We start from the raw sequence: 23,056 nt of genomic DNA on the forward strand, positions 1-23,056 counted from the left end.
AGTCAACGGAGAGTTGACAGGGGCAACAGCACAGCTCATAGCTCACATTGTTTATACAGGTTTGCCCCACATAACGAGAAAAATCTTTGCTTTACCCTTTGCGACTGACAATTCACTCACAAGGCCAGGTCTACAGCAGCAAGATGTGCAATCAGTGTAAGTCGAAATACTTGTTATTCATTGTTTACAGAGTTTTTCAACTGTACTAGCTACCGTCAAGTTGGCTAGCATCGAGATTAGCACGCTAGCTCAACCAGCCTCTAGCGTGTACACTGACGTTGGTCAACGCAGATGCTAGCGTCATGATGTTTTTTGTTTTTGAATATTATATAGCTAGCAAACAGCAGAGTGTTTTGTCAGTACCAGTGGCATTGTCGACAAACGGAATGGTTTGCAGCTGACGTTTTCTAAGGTTGGTTGTCGGCAGATTGGTTTTATTTTTAACCAGCAGTGGAACAAAGCGTTATCGGGGTCTGTTCATTAACACAACATGACACGCTGTCGTCGATTTTCTGCTAGCGAAAATGGTAAACACCGCACGACGTGGGTACAGGCCTGCATGAAGTAGTTTAGTGACAAGTGGCAGCTACGTAGAATAACGTTTTCATTTTTCTCATGTTAACGCTAGCTGTTGCTGTGAGCTTTAGTTAGATGTGGTTGGTTGAAGCTGTAACGGGGGAGTGTCGTTGACTGTTGTAAGATAGGTTAATGCTGTAGTTATTCATTTAGAGAGCAAGCTCGTTGAATAATATGTGTTACAAACTATGAGATTATATAACTGTTCAAAGATCAGGTGTTTTTCTTTCTTTTTTTTTTTTTTTTGTATGCCAAGGTGGCATACTGTTTGTCTTGCCTTGTGATGGTGTCTGGTCACTGGGGTAATCACATGGCACACGCCTGATCTAAGGTGGTGTTCACTTCCACTGGCTGCTCTGTTTACATGATGCATAGCGTTTTTTAAATGTATGGCAATGATGGCAGGGGGTGATTTCATGTGTTAAAATGGTCGATATTAGCACACGCAAATGTACACGGTATTTACCAAATGAATAAATGATAAATCATTCATATATGTAATACTTGTTTCTTTTCCACCTATCTCCTTTCTACCAATCTTACTAAAGAGTGAAAACACGTCTGTGCCATATTGCTATTCTAACTGATGAATAGATAACCACGTCATAACTTTGGTATTCGTTGTGTTACAGTGAATAACACACTTTCCCAGAAGACTACCAAAGGTTTCACTCTTATCTTCCTTACTTAGTTTAAAGATTGACTGATTAGAACAGTGTGCCAGACCTGTCCACGGTCTTGACTCTGTTTATATAACTGCACAAGTAGTTAGCTGTTTTCAGTTACCATTTCCTTTGTTGTACTTTCTAACCTATGGAATGCTTGGTATTAATGGGAGATGGGGGTTTTCGGTGAGCATTCCTTCCTTCCATTGCACACATAACTTGTCTCCACCAGTGAGAATTTTGTTATTGGGAAGTTGAATGCCTGTTATTATAAAACAAATTATGCCGTGTCCTGTGTTCGGTGTGTGCTGCCGCTTACTAAAAATACATAAAGGTATCACATTGCCCCAACGGTCGTGACCATATGGTGCCCTGGTGGAAGCGGAAAGCGGACTTGCTGTGTGCTATTCTTCAGTTGAGGATATCTTGCTTCATAATGAGCCCTGGCCTCAGTGGGATGAGTAGCTTTGGCACTGTGAAGCGGAAACTCCTGGTGATGCCAGAGGAAGCCTTGTCCATCTCTGTGTGGGCTTTGTCCTCACTATGTTTAGGTATTCAAAAAAAATATATAAATAAAAAGAGAAACACAGAGCTGGTTTACAGTGCAGTGGTGATGCTGACACAGGAGCTTGTGGCAGAGCAGCCTGAGCACCCTTGAAGACTGAATTCTTGTTTTGTGACCAGAGGGAGTGGAAGTCACCTGTACAAAACGAGGCAAAGTTGCTTTTCCTGAAACTGGTGAAAATATTTTTTATTTATTGGGAGGATGTTGAGATTTGTATGACTGACAAACCTGTTGACCATTTTCTTGCTTGAAGAGCCTCATTAGTCTCAGGCATAAAGACATTTTACTCCAATTTTTCGTCTTTTCATTAGGACATGCAGTATGCTGGCTTACTGGACTTGAACAGGTGGAAGACGACTTAAGAGGCTGCTGTCCCAGTCAGACCTTTGGACCCACGGTAGGGGACGAAATGGGGAACACAGCGACCAAGTTCCGTAAGGCTCTCATCAATGGAGATGAACTGCTGGCTTGCCAACTGTATGAGAGCAACCCACAGTTCAAGGAGGCTCTAGATCCCAACTCTACATATGGAGAGTCCTATCAGCACAACACTCCACTGCACTATGCTGCCCGGCACGCCATGACACGCCTACTCAGGTTAGGATATGGCCCAAATAAAACCAAATACGCAAGCAGACAGAATGTATACTTCATATTTTTGAGTGTTGTCAGTGAAGAAAAATTGTTATTCTGACAGGGCCTGATAATGATTGGGTCATAGATGGTTTTCAAGCTTTATGTCTAGTAACCCTTAACCTGACTTCTTCTCTTTTTTTATCACTCAGTGGCAGCTTATTCCATCTTTTCACTTTTGCTGTATTTTAAAATTCAGTTTTTCTTTTTTCATGTTTTTTCTCTATATGTCTCTGTCCCATCTGTGACTCTACATAGCCATCTGTTAGCAGCTCTCAGGAATGCAACATGCTGAGCTGGAATAGAATGACGTTCCAAGAGCTTCCTATCTGACAAGCTAACAGCGCAGACTGTGCTTGTTTTTATCCCACTCTGGCCTTACTCTTAAAAAAACAAAAACAGTAGTTTAAGTCATAAAACTGGTTGTATAGCTATAATTCTAGTTTATGGTTTTCACAAAAGCAATAAAACGTTGAAATCTAAACTATTTTGGAAAGTAATTGACCTGTGTTGCAATATACAGCTCTCTTTTTTTTTAGAATATTGTGCAGTTTTTTTTAGTTAAAATGCTGTAAAATATTCAGTTACACTAAAAGCTACATGCACTATGCATAACTCATCTTTTTTATCTTTAAAAAAAATCATGTTTACGTTCTGAATCAGCACTGATGTCGTACGAATTTGCAGTCTGTTGACAGCATCCCACAAAAGACAACACATTACAATTTAACCATCTTGTCATGTCGTTATTCTCTTTTAGGTCTTTTCTCCTAAGCAAAGATGGCAATCCTAACAAGCGCAACGTGCACAATGAGACGTCTCTGCACCTTCTCTGCATGGGGCCTCAGATCCTGACTTCAGAGGGGGCTTTGCATCCCCGGATCTCAAGGCCATATGAAGACGAACAGCGACGAGGGGAATGCCTTCAGATCGTGCTAGCATGGACAGGAGCTAAGCTGGATCATGGAGAGTATGAGAGGGCTGATGTCAATGCCACTGACAACAAGAAAAACACTTGCCTACACTATGCTGCTGCCTCAGGCATGAAGACTTGTGTTGAGGTGAGATTATAAAAAAAATAAATCTGCAGATATTTCCTCTGGGCTAGTGTAAAATTTTCTTAAGTGTGGAATTTTTTTAGGTTATGATCAAAGCCTCTGTAGCTGTAAACTGACCAGTTTCACTAAGACAAGGGCAGAGAGTATATGAGGGGAAGGATAATAAATGAGGCCAGAGTAGCTCTGATGCTCACACACATCATTCAGCATCTGCTCTTTTGTCTAATGAATATTTGTAGAATAGATCCTCACGTTTCGCCTTGTGCTAGAGTCAATCTTGACCCTTGGTAGGGAACTGTAATTTGCATCTTCCCATTCGCCCTCGCTGGTGAGTTTTTGGAAGATGCTGTGCAACACGGTACAACTTAATTAATCTCCTGGACAGCTCACACCAGATATAACTGTCAAATATATTACGCGTGACTTTGTTATTGCATGTAATAGAAAAAAATTACAAATGCTGCTCTTAAATTGTGCTTCAGGAAAGGCAAGCAGCCACTAGTTGTGAAATCCCCAGAAAGAACTGCTGTACGCTGCTACTAATTTTAAATGATCACATTTCTGCACACTGTCATTTATTTAGATGACTCTTCATTATATAAATATTATTGTTGTCTTCAATCTAATTTCCCCCCGGAGTCCATGCAGTTTATAACAAAATGCAATTTGCACCATGTGCACAACATAATGTCGAGGCTGGAGATGCAGACAGGTATGTTGTGACAGAAAAAGAGACACCCTACTTCCAGGGTGTCAAGAAATGTCATTCACAGACAGTTTAAAAAAGTAGACTCAAGCACAGAAGTGACAGTTACCAACAGAAGCCACCACCCCCCGAAAAGACACATTATTAACGTGTGTGTTTTTCTTGTACCGCTCTCAATATTATCTTAGCTCCTTTAATTGATCATCAAGACTTAGTGTCCCATACTCTACAAAGAACTTTGAAAACTAGAGAATGAAGTAAAGTGGAGATAAGTGAACTCTTTTTCAATTTTCTCAAGGTGGGTAAGTTGTTGCTATTTTTTTTTTTTGTTTTGTTTTTTACTGAAGTCATAATTGCAGTCCATATCAAAATAACTGCAATTACTATTTCATGCCTTAATTGTGGATACTTTCCTCTGATTACTGTTACAGGGTGAGTGGTACGCCACTGTGCTAGTAATCACAGGTGTTTGGAACTACATATATAGTCAGTGAGCTTTAATATCTGCTCTTGAATGCAGGATGTGTTCCATTGTTCAATGCCAGATATTCCTCTTGTTTCTTCATGCTCAGATGCTGGTGCAGAGAGAAGCTGACTTGTTTGCGGAGAATGAAAACCGCGAGACTCCATGTGACTCTGCAGAGAAGCAGCACCACAAGGAGTTGGCCCTGCGCCTGGAGTCGCAGATGGTCTTCTCTCTTGCCCCTGAGGCAGAGGGTATTGAGGCAGAATATGCAGCCCTAGATCGAAGAGAGGTACAGTATAACACACCAACAAGGAATGGGTGTATAGCTTTCAGTTTGTCACCCTGAGCTGGTGTGACTTAAAATGTTATTAGAACCAAACTTTAGTCCACAGCATGCTGTTTAAAAAAAATCCAAAAAACAGTCATTTTACTGTTGTTGCTGAATTAGGTCAAACTGTTGTAAATGAGCTACCCTGGTCAGCCTAGCCTGGCAGATCCCACACAATTTCTGTATTGATATGCTTGCTTTGTCCTCATAACCCTTTAGCTACATAAGTAAGGAATAGAAGCAACATATGATGGTAACTTTGCTCTTGGAAAAATCCACTAGTTGACTGTATTTCAGTGTTTACATTTTTTCAGGAGTTAGTCACATTCTTCACTTGAACTTGTTTTGGTTGGACACAAACAGACTTGCACAAATTACTCACACAAAACAGTCTAGCTTAAAGCATGTGATCATCATCATCAGTTTTAGTTCACTGGGTCTAGCTAAGTCATGTGTCAGCAATCATTTATGTTTCAGGTGGTTGTAGTACTTATTTTCTCTTCCCCTTTTTGCACAATCTTTCTTTACTACCCTTATTTCACCCATCACCCTTTTCCCCGATCTCACCCTCTGTTGTCCTTTTGTCTCTTTCTTTACCTTTCTCTGACAACCTGTCTTTTTTTCTTTTACTTCTTATCTTTGTCCTTACATTTCCTCTCTTATTATGTTCTTGTCAACCCTTTACTCTAGTTGTACGAGGGCCTGCGGCCGCAGGATCTTCGGAAGCTGAAGGACATGCTGATAGTGGAGACAGCTGACATGCTACAAGCCCCTCTTTTCACTGCAGAAGCACTGCTACGTGCCCATGGTACTATTAAACAAACACAGTACTGGTTGTCCTTTTAATTATTTGGACTAGTAATATCCTGACAGCTTATTGGGTAAACATAATAACAGAGTAGTTAAACAAATGACATATATAGTTAGAAGTATATGGACAAGGAAGCATTTGATACAGTGGTTAGATTTAATTTAACACCACATAAAACACTTTTCAATCATTTCCACAACAACAAAAATATATATATACTTTAGTGGACAAGGTAAGTATACCCTTGGCCATGATTTGCATAATTGTTCACCTGTCTCAGATATTGGCTTATTAAAGTCTTTGACCGCTCTTCCATACAAATCCTGTCAGTTACAGAATGTTTTAATCTAAGGTTTCTCTTACACACTGCCTGTTTTAAAGCCCACACAACATTTCAGTGGGATTCAGACCAATAAGCAGGATCAGTCCAATAAGCAGGGAAAACCCCCCAAAAAACAGCATAATATTTCCACCTCCATACTTCACAATTATGATCAGGTCCAAAGCTATCTTTGGTCAGCTCTAAATATGTCTACAGTTACTGCGGCCAAACTATTTTTAGTGATCTATCCCAGAACACGTTATTCCAAAAGTGCTGTTCTTTGCCTGTATTTGATTTATCAGTTTTTTTCCCTTGGCACGTCTGCATTTTTCCCTGCATCTGATTGCAAATGAATGCCTTTTGACACTAGTAGTAAGAAATGGCTGAAGACCCTTTGTTGTGGTATTTTTATGATACCTTTTATGTTGTTCTGTTTGGGTTTAATTTGCTGGAGCAAGGAGTCTGGTACAAATTGGCAGCTGTTTAATACAGTGGAATGACTGATCTTGAGAATAACTTCAAGATTTTTACATGTCTTAACAGACTTAGACATCTCCAGCCTTTTGCTGCAGACCTCAGACCTAAACATGACACCACACATTTTAATAGCTTGTAAGACCAAACCAAAGAAGCTTAAAATAAGAAAAGCTTCTCCTGGTCACTCTCTAGGGAGGTTCTGTGTATCGGCACCTAATGTGAAACCCTGATTCTAATCTTGTGGCTGTGATGCTGTGAAAATGTGTAAAGGTGCATTTTCCATGGGGTTACTATGCTTTTTAAATGTAGAACTGACTACAAAATAGAAAATACAGAAAGCGTTTTTTGTATTTGGATAAGGGATTTATCTTCTATAAATATGCAGTACGCTGAAAGAATTGGACTTGTTCTGTTGTCACTGGAGAGAGCTTTTACATGATCTAAATGTAGTTTTAGTGAGTGCGTTCATTTCAACAAACAATTTGAGAACAAACACTGCTTAATTAGGTTACTTAGGCTCGCGCCTGATTTACTGTAAATAAGATTAAATAATACACAGCGTGAACCATGGATTTTTATGTCAAATCCTTGGCACGTCTAATTTATTTTTATTACATTCTGTTGTGTTTTTCCTAGAAATAGTGCTGCAGAGAAAATATGCTTTGCTGAATTTGTCTCAATTACTTCACTCTTAACTTAGGCCTGGCCAAGTACTGAGTAAATATATCAGATTTTATTAGACTTGCATTCTTAACCCACCAGTTTTCAAACTTGCAGCTGGACACAAGAGAAAGTGTTTCTGAAAGTTTTACTGATTTGAGGCTTTTGTAACTCGTTACTTCAGACAACTTGGCAAAAATGTTTGTGTATGACTTCACCACCTCTAATTAAATGAGCTTAAGGGCTGTCTGTTGAGCTGTGTGCTACATATGAGACACACTTTTAAGAGCTCAGAGGCGGGAGATTGACCCCAGAATGGTGCTATATTTATTCAGTTTTATCATGGGACTGCTGAAACATTTCAGGATTTTTCATCTCCTGCAGAAGGGTTTTTGCACTTGCATGTCATTTCATTTCTTGTGAAAAAGCGTCATTTCCACAATTTGTGACAGTCTCTTATCTTTTCCTCATTGCTCGTCTGCTGAACTGCTTGCTTGTCCATCTTTCTTTGTTCCTGACAATTTGTATTTCCAACTCATTTTTGATATTTAAGACTACATGTGAAGACTTCACTTTCAGACTCTATTTAATGGCTGAAGGCTTTAAGATAGGGCCATACACATTGATTAGTTTTAATTGAATGGAGCTAGATTGGGATGGGGGTTGTTGCGACATTCATTATCTAAAGGAGGCCATTTAGAGCGTTAGTCATTTGATTGGTGGCGAAACCTGTCTTGAGGCTGATAATGGCCTAATTGCACAGTTGACCTGGTCGTGTTCCTTATTTTAGGAGGGTAGACTATTTGGACTCGGGCACAGTCCACAAGTCATCCAATATTTATACTGAGAGCCTCTCAAATCCGTCCGTGTCCTAATGTGAGATTAAACAGCTATTCTAAAACAGAAAACCAGATGGCAGCAGGTCTTTGTTGTTGGCAGTTTAAAAGGCTTAAATGCTAGTGGCTACCGGAGTATTTCTATTGAGAATCCACACAAATGTAAAATGAGATTCACTGAAATGCATTTTTTGTCTATGAAATTCAAACTTAGTTGAGTCTTGTTTTGACAGGTTAAATGGGAATTCATATATTCAGTATGTTATGTCTGTTTTAGGCCTGATCATAAAGTATTGTAAAAAATGTAATTTCCAAACAGTCAGAAAATGTTTTTAATTGGCCCTGCTACATTGCGTACTTCTTATTTGTGTCTTGACAAAAACTTGTGTGTTTATAGTTGCTGGTGAAAAGAAAAAAGATTTCTCTTTATCTTCCATTTTGTGCTTCACGGAAAGTAGGTTCTGTGAATTGATATTGGACTCTGCGCTGTAGCTGGCAGGCTTTGAGCTCTTCAGAGCAGATCACCACATTTTTGGCAAGAGGAAAGGTTGTAGAATCTGTTTTCACACTAACAACAGCCGGTGCGATGATTAAACATCACTGTTCTCCTGATCTGGAATCGTTCTTCCCATTCTGTAAACCCATCTACTTCCACCGTGAGTTTGCCTCGTATTTTCTTGGGTGTTTTTTTTTTTTATTGTCAGTATTCACATTCCACTGCCACCAGCAACTGTGTAGGAGACACGACGACGCTGTATATGGAGTGGAAAAACCTGAATTCTACTGTTAATGTCCTTAGAAACTTAAATAAAGATAGCAAGCTAACTGCCTTTCTAAAGGGCAGGACATTCTGGATCACTATTACACTATAGTGAGCATTTCCTATCCCATCACCACTTGTGCTTTCAGTTTTTACTCTGATCATGACACACCTGATTCCTGCATAATGAAATACATTTTCTGAAGCTTCTTTTTTCCTTAGATCGTCATTTTGTCACTTTAACATAAACTTTCTTATATTCAAACATCCCATCAACACTTACTGAATGAGCTATGAGTGCTATACTGGAAATTAGACATTACATAAAGTGACGTGTAATGCACTGGAAGTCAGTTTTCGTAACTTTCTAAATTGTAGGTTATAAGCTGTGAGCCTGTGGGACATCTCACCTTTCTGAAATGAAATGCACAATGTAATTTGCTCTTAGATCCTGAGCTATCCTGTGTCAGTGTCAGGAATAATTTATTACAAGTAATTAAGTTATCACTGTTGTGTCACATGCATAAATGCACACAGCTTTTAGGAAGCTTGTGCATTGATTCTGCTGCTGTCTGATGCTTCAGTTATTTAAATAAACTCAGGAAAAAATCTTTTAGAAACACGGAAGCAACCAATTAACTTCAGCACCTTGTTACATTTAAAAAAAAAAAAAAAAGACACACAAGGATCATTGTAAACTTGTTAGACAACAGGTAGCAAGTTAACTTATAAAAATGTGTGTCTGACTCCCAGTCCATCAGCACCTATTGCACAGAAGCCTGCGTTGTTTCCCCTTTAAAAATTCTCTGCATACCAACACCTGCACCTCCAGTCACTAGTCTGATCATTCGGATCAAAACATCATGCCACAATCAGTTTCATCCTCTAGGTAGTATATACTAAAATAATTCACTTCAAAGGTGCTTTGAAGAAAGATGTTTCTCTTTAATGTAGTTCTCTTTAATGAATGTCTTTTTTTGTGTCAGATTGGGACCGAGAGAAGCTCTTAGAGGCCTGGATGGCTAATGCGGCGGAGTGCTGCCAACGCTCAGGTGTGCAAATGCCCAACCCACCTCCAAGCGGTTACAATGCTTGGGACACCTTACCTTCTCCCCGGACGCCTAGGACCACCCGTTCCTCCATCACTTCACCAGACCAAATCAGCCTCATGCCTGCTGATGAGGAGTCTTCTCTGGTAAGATAAGATGCCTCTCACCAAGGAAAATATGGATCTATTTGCATTCAACCCCATACATTAGGCACGTAATGTTTGAGATTAGCCTGCTGTTTAGCACAAAGTGTTATCCAGACTCACATTGCTCCTGTTGTTGTCCATCAGCTATACAATTCAAAGAGTCCTGGAAAACTGGGCACGCTTTCTAATAAAATTTACCAAAGTAAAGTAAAATAGCACTTGCTAAGTGATACTTACCAAACTGATAAAGCTAGACAAATTAATTTAAAAGGTGGACATACAGGGAGTGCAGAATTATTAGGCAAATGAGTATTTTGTCCACATCATCCTCTTCATGCATGTTGTCTTACTCCAAGCTGTAAAGGCTCGAAAGCCTACTACCAATTAAGCATATTAGGTGATGTGCATCTCTGTAATGAGAAGGGGTGTGGTCTAATGACATCAACACCCTATATCAGGTGTGCATAATTATTAGGCAACTTCCTTTCCTTTGGCAAAATGGGTCAAAAGAAGGACTTGACAGGCTCAGAAAAGTCAAAAATAGTGAGATATCTTGCAGAGGGATGCAGCAGTCTTAAAATTGCAAAGCTTCTGAAGCGTGATCATCGAACAATCAAGCGTTTCATTCAAAATAGTCAACAGGGTCGCAAGAAGCGTGTGGAAAAACCAAGGCACAAAATAACTGCCCATGAACTGAGAAAAGTCAAGCGTGCAGCTGCCAAGATGCCACTTGCCACCAATTTGGCCATATTTCAGAGCTGCAACATGACTGGAGTGCCCAAAAGCACAAGGTGTGCAATACTCAGAGACATGGCCAAGGTAAGAAAGGCTGAAAGACGACCACCACTGAACAAGACACACAAGCTGAAACGTCAAGACTGGGCCAAGAAATATCTCGAGACTGATTTTTCCAAGGTTTTATGGACTGATGAAATGAGAGTGAGTCTTGATGGGCCAGATGGATGGGCCCGTGGCTGGATTGGTAAAGGGCAGAGAGCTCCAGTCCGACTCAGACGCCAGCAAGGTGGAGGTGGAGTACTGGTTTGGGCTGGTATCATCAAAGATGAGCTTGTGGGGCCTTTTCGGGTTGAGGATGGAGTCAAGCTCAACTCCCAGTCCTACTGCCAGTTTCTGGAAGACACCTTCTTCAAGCAGTGGTACAGGAAGAAGTCTGCATCCTTCAAGAAAAACATGATTTTCATGCAGGACAATGCTCCATCACACGCGTCCAAGTACTCCACAGCGTGGCTGGCAAGAAAGGGTATAAAAGAAGAAAAACTAATGACATGGCCTCCTTGTTCACCTGATCTGAACCCCATTGAGAACCTGTGGTCCATCATCAAATGTGAGATTTACAAGGAGGGAAAACAGTACACCTCTCTGAACAGTGTCTGGGAGGCTGTGGTTGCTGCTGCACGCAATGTTGATGGTGAACAGATCAAAACACTGACAGGATCCATGGATGGCAGGCTTTTGAGTGTCCTTGCAAAGAAAGGTGGCTATATTGGTCGCTGATTTGTTTTTGTTTTGTTTTTGAATGTCAGAAATGTATATTTGTGAATGTGGAGATGTTATATTGGTTTCACTGGTAAAAATAAATAATTGAAATGGGTATATATTTGTTTTTTGTTAAGTTGCCTAATAATTCTGCACAGTAATAGTCACCTGCACACACAGATATCCCCCTAAAATAGCTAAAACTAAAAACAAACTAAAAACTACTTCCAAAAACATTCAGCTTTGATATTAATGAGTTTTTTGGGTTCATTGAGAACATGGTTGTTGTTCAATAATAAAATTATTCCTCAAAAATACAACTTGCCTAATAATTCTGCACTCCCTGTAATGTAACTACATACGCTATTAAACCACTAAGTTAGGGTTGAAATGCACTGCCATTATTTTTGCTGAAAAGAGTGTGACAGCTCTAGATTGATAAATGGAGCTCAATAAATCAGAAAAAGTTTTAGCCACTGTTTAACTGTACTTATTGATAAAGAACGATCAAATGAAAAAGGATCACAGTCGGCCACAGCATGTTTTTCTGACAAAGAAGCTCCTATAGCAGCAGGGGATAGCTTTAGGCACGGAGGTGCATAGATTAACTGGCAGCATTCCCATAAAATGTGTATAGCAGTGCGTATTTAAATAAAATTCATGCAGTCCCAAGATTTTCTGAAGTGTTTCAGCTGAATTCTTTAAAATTTTATGATCACAGATGTCTTTCTGCATAATGATTCACTCTTTCCCGGTAAATATATGTTGCTAGCAGTCATTAGTATTCATGCCAGTGGTCTACCTTGCAAACATAAACAGAAGCAGGGCTTCCTTTTCTCATATGTCAACCAGTGTTTTGTCAGTTATCATGTAGGCAAGTCCTGAACAGAGCTGAGTTTTGTTATGTTATATAAAATATGCCAATTTAAGATACGACATCCTTCATGTTGCACTCTCCTTCTTTATGAAACATGATTGACTGCTGCACATGTCGTATGTTATATTATGTTATATTACTGCTGTATGTTTGGGCACGTATCACTAAAGATGTCATATTATTGTTTTCACATTTTTAACATTTTTACACATAAGGGAGAGTGTTGACCTTCGTGTGACTGGGGGTGGGTAGTCCGCAGTGATGCCACCACCAGGGGTTGGATGGCCATCTTTAGTTTTAAACTAATTAAAAATACTGGAAAGATTTTTAAGCACTTACAGAAGGTGAATGAATCGCGATCAACTGTAGCTGCTAGACACTTACAGTCTGCACTGAAATATAATGGGGGTGCATAAATTTCGTAAATAAAATTGTTTTGGTTTTCCCTCCTTTGGCCTTTTGGGTGAAGGGTTGAGGGAGGTAGGGGGACAGCGGTAGTTGAGTCACTGTAGATAATTATTTTTGTCAGCTTTCAACAACTACACCTCCCACAGCATTAAAGTGTGCTCTCTAAGCTTCATGAAAGGTGTATTTTCCACCACTGTGTTTACAAAGCCTGCAGTGAGGGAGAGGAACCTTATTGACCTCTTGCTGTGAGAGGAGTTGTAAACTCCCTGTTTAATTGCCCACCTGTTATCCTGATCTAGTCTGGCATTTCCCATAATTATAAAACCTATTCGGAAATTGTCTTCTTTGAGAGCAAAAAGTAATATGTCCTGCACCAAAACAAAGTTTACTAGGCCTCTAGCCTTTATCTCATTTATTGCTGACAGCAACTCATTTTGTTTGACTGCTCGCTATTGGAGACTGACAATGCTTTATAAAAATCAGGGTGTGTGAGGTCAGCAAGGTCGGTTAGCTTGGGTTTAGACTTTATTCTGGAATAGTTTGCAAAATTGGGAATTGAGATGACAGTGCAGTGTGTGAAATGCACACTGCAGACTTTTTTTTTATATATAACTTTGTGAGGCTTCTTTGGAAGAAAATGCTGTTTTCTTGGTTGTTAAATTTATTTCAAATTTGTTGTAATGATTTTTAAACTAAAATGATGGTACCTGGAGGGAGAATCAGACAGTTCTGAAAAGTTTAAAGACGTATCTTTTTGGATGAATGAATATATCCATTGGCGACGTGTGTTGATGGATAATAGCTAAAGCTGACACACTTTATTAATCTATAAATCAAGGCTGTCAGCTTCAGTTGCTCTCTATCGGGGGTTTACTTAAAACACCAAAAAACTCTGGATTGAAACATCAAAGATATGAACATGTCAGACAAATGTCTGAGGGTATCTTAAGTTGTGTGTCTGAAAAGGCGTAATTGAACTGCCCTGTGTCAATCGACCGAGTGTGCTCAAAGGCCCGTTTAAAGGTTAGAGTTGATTATCACATTCTGCTCTTTCACAGATCAATACCTGCATTGTTGAAGTACACTGCCTTCTTTATGTCTTGTGAGGATCAGCCTTTCACTGTAACAAGGCCTGTGTATTTGACTGTGTGTCAAATACACTCTTTGTTTGTGATTCAACTTTCTGTGGGTATCTGAAAAATAAATCTAATAATAGAAATGTGAATGAGCCACATGCTTAGCAGAGGTCATAACATTGGCACAGTGGCTTTTCATAAACTACTTAGGGTTACTATTGTGTATAATTGTACACATTGACATTTCAACTCAGTAACTTCTCCACCTCTGACATGTCATCTCACATTAAAATCCCGCCCCTCCCTCACAATATTTGGCGAACATTCCCAAGCCAGGACATTCTCAAATTCTGGCATTTCAAGCAAAACAGGAAAAATAGAAAAACCCAGTGACTTTTTCAAAGGCTGTAAACAGTGGCACGGTTATGTAACAGAACAAAACAGGACTGTAACATAAAGACCTTTTGAAGTTGTACCAGATATATTAATTTTTTTATTGATTAAAGCTGAATTAATTTGTTCAAAAAATTAAAAGAGTTTAAATAGAGTGTATCTTGTTGATGCTAATATTGTGTTTTGATATTTATGTCTCGCAGTGTGGTATCTGCATGTCTTCCCTCTCCGTCTTTGAAGAACCTGTTGACATGCCCTGTGGCCACGACTTTTGTAGATCATGTTGGGAAGGGTAAGTCATATTTTGGTATGGCCTGAGGATTCTGCAGATTTGCTTGGGGTGTCTGTACTATGCGTGCACAGATCTTATTCAGTGTTTTTGTTCTTTGCATACCTCATTTCTGACTATTATTTGAATGCTTTCAAAGGTTTCTGAATTTAAAAATCCAAGAAGGGGAAGCCCACAACATTTTCTGCCCAGCCTTTGATTGCTACCAGCTAGTACCAGTGGAAGTCATAGAGGGTGTGGTCTCCAGAGAGATGGACAAGCGCTACCTCCAGTTTGACATCAAGGTAGTGATGAAAAAAAAGGAAGGAATTGAAATGAACTGAGCTGTGAGCCTCCTGCACAAAATATTCAAATAATTTTGTCGGGGATAAAAGATGATTCTGGTGTTGCAGTATTGTGTTATGATAATACCATTACTCACTTAAATGGAAGGGTATAAGTAATAAAGGTAGAGGAACTAAATCAGTTATGAGTGAAATAATCTTTACTTGAAACAATGACATTTTTTGTTATCAAAGTGCCACAAGCAACAATGAATATTATTCATTTTTCTTTCAACATTTTTTTTTTTGTAAGTTGTGTCTCCTTCATTCAGTTTAGAGTTGTAATTACACATTAGCAGTTTGTAAAATAAGTAATTTAGGGGCACTTAACAGAAAGAGTTCAACTTTGCAGTGTTCTAGTTAGAAATACCAACTTTTCTCTGTGACAAGTGGAGGACAGAGTGAGACTAGCAGCCACTAACCAAGTTATGATGCTTTGGTGCCGGGGATACGTGGTTAATGCAGAGCAACGAAAACAGAAAGGTGAGGGCACAAAGTACGCCAAGGTTTAACAAAAGGTATAACCTGATATATTTTTTTAAAGAGCCTTTTTAGTTGAATTATGTTCAGGCTGTTTTATTTATTTTGTGTTCAAGAATCTATTCCTTAAATATCGAGCTGCTATCAGATGGTCTCAGAACGCATACAGAGGGAATAATTTTATAGTTAAACATCTTTAACAGATTTTAAAATGACTTGACTTTAAAATTAAATTAACACTAAGAGGAAAATTATTTCAAGCTTTATTTGTGTCATCTACACTAAAAGGTATACAGCTTCTGACTGACTTTTGCTTTTATTGAAGGCATTTGTAGAAAACAATCCAGCAATCCGATGGTGTCCAGAGGCAGGGTGCGAAAGAGCGGTACGTCTGAACACCCAGGGCCCTGGAGCCTCCACCTCAGATCACTTAAGCTTTCCCCTCCTTCGGGCCCCTGCTGTAGATTGTGGCAAGGGCCACCTCTTCTGCTGGTCAGTATTGTTTTTGCTTTTCAAAACTCCAGTTATCCAAAAGAAACAGTAGTGATGGAGTTAATGGGAAGAAATATTGTTAGGCAAATATTTGGGGTGGTTTTTATTTTTATTTTTGTTCACCAATTGTTTTTTTGTTTGTTGACCATGCCTGACCTCATTAGTAGTGGTTCAACTTCAATAGTTCTTCTATCCCTTCACCCATTCACCAATACATTTATACAAGCACTTTTTTTCTAAACCTGTGTTTGATTGTTACATGTGTAACATTCATACATATTAACTGCCCAATGAACACTTTAGGAGTAACTCAGGGTTCAGTATCTTCCCCGAGGATATTTTGGCATGCAGACTGGAGCAGGCATGGACTGAACTACAACCTTCCAATTAGATGACCTCCTTTACCTCCTGAACCACAGCCACCCACAGGATGTTGTGTTAATATTTTTTTTTTTTTTGTAGATTTCTGTACATTTGGAAGAAAAAGGTTTTGAACCATCTTAATCAGGGTAGAATAAGCTAGTTGAAGTAAAGAGATGAAATGGCAAGTATAAGTTTTGGAGGTGCTTTGTATAGATAAAAGTGTACAAAATGTGATTACTGACAGTGTCTGCTTAAGAAAGATTTTATTTGTGAAAGGTCCCTCATACAAAGGAAACTAACAAACAGAGAAAATTCAGGACTGCTGCTACTTTCCAAACCACAAAGATAAGGTGCTGTCCTAAAAGCGGTGAAATAGAACTAACGGTTAATTTATTTAACTAAAATGTTTTTCACTAGTTCTAATTTTTACTTTAGTGTTAGTAATAACCTTGGTCTGTATGTATTGCAGGGAGTGTCAAGGTGAAGCCCATGAGCCCTGTGACTGTGAAACGTGGAAGATGTGGCTACAGAAAGTCAGTGAGATGAGGCCTGAGGAATGTGAGTGTTTGTTGTTGTTGTTTTTTTTAAATCGTGGATTTGTTATCTAAAACTGTACAGGAATCAGTAACCAACTTACGGTATGCGGTTTTGTTTTGAGACCTAATGTGAAATGGCATTTCTATCTGTTGAACCACAGAGTAGAATTGTGTTGTTACCTGGATCCTAAAGAAGTTTATGAGCCAGTGTCTTTATTTGCCCAGATTTTTCAGGGTGCACAAAAGTGACTGATTTGGAGTTAAATTGCCTGGAACTCAACCACAGTAATTACAAACCGTTTAGCATTAGGCCAATTAAAATCCACCACGTCGATGATAAATTATTAATTAAGACGAGCAACCCGCTCACTAAAAGTTTGTGGTGTTTAGAAACATTAATTGGACTCTGGGCAATCTAATAGATGATTTAAGATACCCCGGCTGCTCTTGAGTGCCACTTGGTTGATGTGACAGTCGGAAGATAAAAGCAATTATTTTGTTTCGGAACTATCTTCCCCTTCGATTTTCCCCAGATTCTGTTTCATCTTGGCATTTCAGCAGCACATCAAAGGTGCTTTGATAATAGCCAATTATTCTCTTTGTGTGTGTGTAGGTGGCTGCATGAGCATCTTGGGAGATGTTAGCAAAATATATTAGCAATACACATTAATCAGGCAGGACAATTTCCCACTCAGTGCATTGGTCTGTTTTGATGCTCTGGTAATAACCATTCTCATTCTGTCTCATTATGCCTTTATTTGTTCTGTTTACCTCCCCCTCCTCCATGTTGAAGTGGCTGGTGTGAGCGAAGCTTATGAGGATGCAGCCAACTGCTTATGGTTGCTCACTAACTCCAAACCCTGCGCCAACTGTAAGTCTCCTATACAGAAAAACGAGGGCTGCAATCACATGCAGTGTGCCAAGGTAGGCAGTCAGGCCTCTCATATTTTTCTTACCTAGACAGTAATCGGGTGATCAGTTTATCTGGTTGGTTTAGAAAGATATATGAATCAGTCGTTTTCTGGTGGAGAAAACAAACCCAAAAGGTTTAAATGAGCTACATGTGTGCAGTGAACACAGTATACTTCTGTTTATGTTTTAAATGGACTTCAGAATCATCTTCTTTGACATACTGCCATAAAAAGGAAATCCTTACACAGCTATACAGAAACAAATCCCTCCTATTTATTGTTCCTTAAAAGTGCAAAATGCAGATTTTGGCAATTCATAGAAATTATTAGAATTAATTATGTATAACTACCTTATTTATCAAACTTCAGTAATATTTGGAACTTTTGGGATTGTCACCCTTTTCTGTAAACATATTTAGAGCAAGTGTGGGTTTTGGAGCTGCATAAAGTGGTACAGCATAGCTCCATTTAGCATTTTTTTCTTTTTAATCAGTTAATTATATTTTATGTAGCCACCAGTTATTCATTGGCGTATTCTTTCATTTTTTACCAAGAAGCATTTACAAATTGACACAGTATTTTATCATACAGTGCAATGATAGAATAACTCAGGGCTTTTATGCAAAGTACTCTTCTCAGTGCAAACAAACTGTCAGGTGGGAGATAAAGTTTATTCGCACACAGTATGTGTATAAATGTCAAAATCTCATTTTCAGTTGTACAGATGGCTCTTTAAACACTAGAATGAGCCATTTTTACTCCTGATTCTCCACAAGCCTTTCTCTTTCTTACACCACACTCAAGCCAAGTTGTAGTATTTATACACAATGGTATTACATGATCTGTCAAGCAGATGACTACAACTTTCTGAGTTCTGTCAGATCAGACTATTAGAATAGCTCTGTTTTATACTGTTCTGTTCTCAGTTAACACTTTTTTAAAGGAAATGCAGTGTGCATAGCAAAGGGGCAACTAAGGTACCTGTTGATGCTGTGAAATGTATGTGTAATTACAGTATGAATGCATGCTATAATGTTTACATGTTAGCAGATACTTCTGTATTGGTCCACCAGTGTGAATAATACAGGGTTAACTGTGAAATTATAAAAAAAGGTTTTGTATGAAGGCCATTTATGGCCATAGCTGTAGGAAGTAAAAGAGAATTATATTATGGATCTAAGCGATGGAAATCAGCTTCCTCCGGGGGTCATCTGGGCTTTCTTTTAAAGATAATTTGAAGAGCTTGGTCACTCGGGAAAAGATCAGAGTAGAGCTGCTACTTCTCCACATTAAAAGGAAGCCACTTGAGGTGGGCATCTAACTAGAATGCCTCCTGGACATCTCCTGAGGTGTTTCAGGCATGTGCAACTGTGAGGAAGCCCCAGGGTGAAACCAGGGTCTGAAAGAGAGATTATGTCTCTCGCCTCAGCTGGCTTGGGAATGTCTTGGTATCCTACCAGAAGAGCTTGAGGTATCTGGGGAGATGGAGGTCTGGGCATCTCTGCTTAAACTGCTGTCCCTGTGACCTGGACCATGATAAGTGGAAGAGGATGGATGGATGGTCAAGGGCGAGAGTGAGACCAGTAATCAGACATAGTCATGTTGCTTGACTTTGTCTCTGTTACTACAACTGTTGCTGTAGGGGAGGCAGTGCAGTCATACAGCAAAGATCTTTTTGTCTCTCTGACACCCCTGTCACTGTCTGCACTGGTTAAATAGGCTGACTAGAGATGGACATTAGTTTTGGGGGAATGGAGTGGCTTTCACAAGCTGAGAGGCCACAGAGGGCTCAGCCTCTTGACCTGTTATTACCTGGTAAGAAACGGCTTTACCCCTGTTGCCTGGAAACACGGGACTCAATGTTGCTAAGGAACCTTTGTCTTTTCACTGCCATTTCCTTCTCTCTGGTGTGGCTTCACACTTTTTTCTTGTCTCAGGATTCTCTTTCACATGTCTTTTTGTGTCTCTCCATCCACCCATTCATGTCCCCTCACTCTCCTTGATTTTGTATCGATTTTTTTTGATGTGTCATATAAGCAGAGAGTTTCCTGGACAACTGAGGCCTCAGCCTTAAGGTTTTGTGATGCTCCAGCTAACTTGTCACCCACAGAAGTGCTTGTAGCATGGAGAAATCACTTATACCCAAATAGGCTCCAGATTGGAGAGGCTGTAGTGTTTTGCTGTGTTTTGTTGTTCTTTCTCCATCGGGACTTGCTGCTCTCAAATGCAGTCTGAGTGCCTTCTAGTGGCAGCAGGCTACAAGGATTCACGACTCTGTTCAAACAGCTGCTACTTGTACACTGTAGAAAAAGAAATGGATGAGAAGATGGAAGAGATAAAATGGATACAGGTGATTACATTAGTTTAGTGAGTCTTAGAAGTCCTTGACCCTTAATTATAATTCAGTTATGATTTTTACAAAGGATGTGTTTTTGAAAAAAAGTGCCTTTCTGTCCTGGTAGATCTGTGCTTGATAACTCAAAGAGGTTACAGCACATCAGATGAGCTCTGATGTTGGGTCAGTCTGGATATTCCCACCTTTGGATGGGGATATTAATGAAAACATGTCTGTAGATGGGGGGAAAGGTATCGTTTTTGCTGTCATTTCATATACCAGGATAATTGTTTTTCTCTCACAGCAGTTATATAAAAAAAAGTGTCTTTTTCATTTTGTCATTAAATGTAAATTACCTCAGTATAGCAGGAGTAGCATTAGCAATTGGCTTTCCATTTTCTGATGTGACAGCTGACCAGAGATGTTCTCTCTCCCTGCAGTGTAAGTACGATTTCTGCTGGATCTGTCTGGAGGAATGGAAAAAGCATAGCTCATCTACAGGGGGCTACTATCGCTGCACTCGCTATGAGGTCATCCAGCAGGTGGAGGAGCAGTCAAAGGAGATGACTGAAGAGGTACATACAAGTTAACACGATATTATTACATTCTCTGTGTTTTCATATTTTAAATGCTTTCGGCCCAGTTAACCGAACACTTTGTAAAATATGACTTAACAGCGGTATAATGTAACAACAGGGACCAGAGCTGAGTGATGGCAGTTGTTACTGGGGGAGCCCTCTGTTATGATGATGTAGAGTGAATATCCTAAAGGAGCGGGGCTGGGGTTGTTTCATATTGTATTTTATTCCTAAACGTCAAGACTCTTTCAGCAACTTGTCATCGTACTCCTACACCATTATCAGACTCACAACAAAAAAGCAGAAAGCTTGGTGCATTATAAACTCGTGTCTGTTTTAATTTTACTCGTTCTTCCTCTGATTCAAGCCATACATACATTAACCAGAATGTGGTTCCACTTGTCCTAGTAGCCAATAATATAGCCTTCAAGCTCCTCAGCTAAATTTAAAACGAGCAATCGTCTACAGAGCTGTAGTAAGCTTGCTTTCTGGTTCTGTTTTCTCAAACTCAGACATTGACCTAAGTGACATTACTTATAGCAATTTATCAGATTTTGTGCAAGTCCCTGTGGAACCAGAGAAGACATTATATAACCGTTTACTCATCTGCAGTAGTACTCTCCAAGGCCTGGAGAATGGCGATACATAAAATTGGTGGATTTTTCCTGGAAACTCATGATGGAATAGTGGATTATTTACAGATTTTCTGTGCACAGTTGATAAATATATTTTGCTGCACAACCCAATCTTACTGTAATACACCAAATCTCTGTCTGTCTGCAAACTCCTACACGATCAGGAGTTGAGCAGCCGAAGTATATAACACACAGGTATATAGTAATGTAGGCCTTGACACCAGTTGGCAACTGCTGGTTGCTAGGGAAAAATGAGTATTTCCTGCTTGTTGCAGATGGTTGCTCGAGGTTAATGGCAGTTACTGTAAAATCATTTGCTAAAACCACAGTCATGTACGTCAAGAGTCACTGACCTCCTGGTAACCAGTCGTTACTATTGAAAGATGTATATTCCCTGACTGGCTGGCAACTCGTTGGAAGGGTTTGCTTGCTGTTACTAAGTGAAACTGCTTGCAAAGAGGTAAACAGTGTTGCACTTGTTTGCATTTGGTTGCCAGAGGGTCACTGACCAGTCTCTCATGTACTATCATCAAAGCAAAAAGAAATTAACTCCCCCCCCCTTGTCACACATAAATGGTATCATTTGGTGGACTTACTTTAACTGTAAGAAGCAAAAGTATTCAGGCCCTCTCTGTGAGAAGAAACACCATGCTCAGGAGCTTGACTGTGACTGGTGTCTCATCACTGTTTTGCAGGCTGAGAAAAAACACAAGAGCTTTCAGGAACTCGACCGCTTTATGCACTACTACACACGCTTCAAGAACCACGAGCACAGCTATCAGGTAAACAGACCAGACTTTGTCTTGCAGTGATGTTGCCTTTGCAGCCGTTATGCAATGAATGCAGCCCGTAAGAATTTGTTTAAAACTAGTGCTTTAACTTTAAAATAACTAACATATGGTATATTTGCATTCTGTTCATCACAAATAAGTCTGTTGTTAATTTATTTTGTCTCACATGGCATTCTCTCTATTGCTTGGTTTAGCAGAAACCTCGTGATAAGTTTTGTAATTGAGTAAAATTTCTGTTTTTCTCCCATTAGCTAGAGCAGCGTCTGTTAAAAACAGCCAAAGAGAAGATGGAGCAGCTTAGTCGAGCACTGAGTGGAAGTGAGTATGCAGTCTGCCGTAACGGTGTCAACCTTTATTATACCAATCCTAATTCAGTTCTTTAATATTGAGCTTTTGGAAGTAGAGGAGAAGGGATAGAAAACTGAGGTGTTTTAATATTATTTTAACAACAGTGGGTATTGGTTTAAGCATTCAGTAGTGTAAGGTTACAAGAAATATAAAGAAATATAACATTTTAACTTGAATTTTTCAAAACCATGTCAGTAAAGTCAGTTTCTGCCTGATTAGTTAGCTGAATGATGCTCCGATGTACATCAGGTAAAACAGTAGATTCTGAGTTAGCTCACATAGTGGTGGTGGCTGTCAGCTGGCAGAAATGGAAAAGGTTCCAAGTCGGTCGTCATGAGTTTGGCTTAACTGAAAGTTTGCACAGTTTATCCTACATAATACGACTGCTGACAGCTTTTAGTCTCCAATAATCAGGTTTGGCCATCACTATTGTGTTTTCTGATGCAGTTCAGAATCTGAGATGCAGATAAAAATTCTATTTCAGATATAAATTCGTCTTCTATTCAGCATGTCTGGATTGCTAATTTACACATTTAGTGAAAAGATTTATTCAAATGAGAAGAAAATGATTTTCCCTTAGGTTCCAAATTTTATTTTTTTTTTAAATCTCAGTAGCTGTTAAAAAGTGAATTATAAGTCACTCTTCATCAAAGGCCAGCAGTGTTC

The 23,056-nt window shown here is 39.4% G+C and overlaps 1 protein-coding gene across 4 annotated transcripts in view; it reads left to right on the forward strand.

The window, feature by feature from the left end:
• The first annotated feature begins 1 nt into the window (after position 1).
• Positions 2-23,056, forward strand: part of ankib1b (ankyrin repeat and IBR domain containing 1b) — a 33,580-nt gene continuing 10,525 nt past the window's right edge. Inside the window, exons 1-14 of one of the 4 annotated variants that reach the window (XM_005450588.4) lie at positions 2-156; positions 2,118-2,403; positions 3,200-3,500; positions 4,776-4,958; positions 5,688-5,805; positions 9,850-10,058; positions 14,513-14,601; positions 14,738-14,882; positions 15,727-15,893; positions 16,726-16,814; positions 17,586-17,716; positions 20,479-20,613; positions 21,947-22,033; positions 22,294-22,360. In XM_005450588.4, the coding sequence (XP_005450645.1) occupies positions 2,216-2,403; positions 3,200-3,500; positions 4,776-4,958; positions 5,688-5,805; positions 9,850-10,058; positions 14,513-14,601; positions 14,738-14,882; positions 15,727-15,893; positions 16,726-16,814; positions 17,586-17,716; positions 20,479-20,613; positions 21,947-22,033; positions 22,294-22,360 (1,909 nt within the window). In that variant the 5' untranslated portion in view covers positions 2-156; positions 2,118-2,215. Of the gene's footprint in view, positions 157-268; positions 413-508; positions 528-1,826; positions 1,980-2,117; positions 2,404-3,199; positions 3,501-4,775; positions 4,959-5,687; positions 5,806-9,849; positions 10,059-14,512; positions 14,602-14,737; positions 14,883-15,726; positions 15,894-16,725; positions 16,815-17,585; positions 17,717-20,478; positions 20,614-21,946; positions 22,034-22,293; positions 22,361-23,056 lie in introns of those variants that run through there. The other 3 variants (XM_013270390.3, XM_025911578.1, XM_019364521.2) reach the window with 3 other exon arrangements.

Source organism: Oreochromis niloticus, linkage group LG11 (assembly GCF_001858045.2).
Source record: "Oreochromis niloticus isolate F11D_XX linkage group LG11, O_niloticus_UMD_NMBU, whole genome shotgun sequence".
Taxonomy (NCBI): domain Eukaryota; kingdom Metazoa; phylum Chordata; class Actinopteri; order Cichliformes; family Cichlidae; genus Oreochromis; species Oreochromis niloticus.